This window comes from Buceros rhinoceros, unplaced genomic scaffold (assembly GCF_000710305.1).
Source record: "Buceros rhinoceros silvestris isolate BGI_N320 unplaced genomic scaffold, ASM71030v1 scaffold2518, whole genome shotgun sequence".
Lineage (NCBI taxonomy): Eukaryota > Metazoa > Chordata > Aves > Bucerotiformes > Bucerotidae > Buceros > Buceros rhinoceros.
The window spans coordinates 59205-60756 of NW_010426166.1; the positions used below are offsets into that span (position 1 = coordinate 59205).

Here is a 1552-nt window from a genome sequence, read left to right on the forward strand (position 1 = left end):
TCATGGGACAACAGCTAGACTTGTCTGGAGAAGATGAAGAGCTGCTCCAAACCCATCCTTGCTTGGATCCTCTCTGGCTGTCTCCAGCCAGCTGATCCCTCCAGGCACTTCCTGAAGCCAAACAGCCCAGGCTTCTCCCACTGGAGACAGGCGGAGGTCCTCTGCTGCTGCCCCCTGGCAAGGGAGCAGCGGGAGTGTTTGACTCCCGGTGGGCTGGATAACCCCCTCAGGTCTCTGCACCAGCCTTGGTGGGAGATGGCAACCTCTCTTTGAAGGGCTGATGATGCTCATTCAGCAGCCCTTGGGCACCTGCTAAGGAGGAAATGTCCTGGCCACCACTGATGTTTTTTTCTGTTGGTTGTCGACCACGTGTTCTGTAAAGACACCGGGAAGTCCCAGATTTACCCTAACTCCTCAGTGCACATTCCCAACCTCCTCTTCTTTCCCACTCCCATGCAGAGGGAGTGTATTTCTGTCCACATCGGCCAGGCTGGCGTCCAGATGGGCAACTCCTGTTGGGAGCTGTATTGCCTGGAGCACGGCATCGGGCCAGATGGCATCATCTCCAATGCGTCCTCAGGGCAAGCAGACTCTTCCTTCGGGACCTTCTTCAGCGAGACAGGATCTGGGAAGCACGTGCCTAGAGCAATATTTGTCGACCTGGAGCCCAGTGTCATTGGTAAGTCATGGCAGATCCCCAAACCTCTTGGGGGTTAGTGGGGGATACCTCCTCTGACCTGAAATGTAGGTTGGTCACCTGAACTCCTGGTGAGGCTGCCACCTTCCATGTGGAACTGCACCAGAGTTAGTGCAAGTAACTTGGCAGGCAGCGGATCTCGTGCCAGCGACACTCAGGAGACCTCTGTTTCCTCCAGGTGCGATCAGAAACGGGACCTACCGCACGCTTTTCCACCCAGAGCAGCTCATCAGTGGCAAAGAAGATGCTGCCAACAACTATGCCCGGGGCCACTACACCATCGGGAAGGAGATCATTGACCCCGTTGTTGACAGGGCTCGGAAAATGGTAACAAGGCTGGGGAGGGGCTTCTGCATTAGCATGCTGGTTGCTGTGCCCTGGCCATCAAGAGATGCAAGAGGGGAGGGTGGGGGAGGGCAAGTAGACCTTGGTCAGCCTGACTGTGCCACAGTGCCTTGGAACACCGTGGTGGGATGCATGTGGGTGGATGTCTTGCTGGTGGGAACTTGGGAAAACGAGACTAAAGATGCCCCCAGCTTAAGCAGGGAAGCAAGGAGCAGTTGTGATACAACTGACCAGGCAAGGTGGCTTTCTCCTGGGGGAGTGTGTCTGCTGTGTCAGTCCTGATCCAACTCGTCACAGTGTCTCCCCTTAGGCCTCTCCTCCCCTGTGTGGTTGCCTCTGCAGTGTGAGGTTTCACCCATGTGGATGTTTAGAAGTGCTGTGACAAAACTAAGATATTCTTGGTGTAGGTGGAACCTCTTGGTGGTCTTCAGGCTTCTCCTAGTCTTCTTGACTGCTAGTCCCATGAGTTTCTATCTGACCTAAAATGTCACTCTCCTGGGCTGGCCTCTC

General features: G+C 55.2%; 1 protein-coding gene across 1 annotated transcript in view; it reads left to right on the forward strand.

The window, feature by feature from the left end:
* Positions 1-453: 453 nt before the first annotated feature.
* The window catches only part of LOC104498050 (tubulin alpha chain-like), a gene marked incomplete at its 3' end in the record, with an annotated part of 1455 nt that continues 356 nt past the window's right edge, over positions 454-1552 (forward strand). Inside the window, exons 1-2 of the mRNA XM_010141374.1 lie at positions 454-679; positions 876-1024. Coding sequence (XP_010139676.1) covers positions 454-679; positions 876-1024 — 375 coding nt within the window. The remainder of the gene's footprint in view (positions 680-875; positions 1025-1552) is intronic.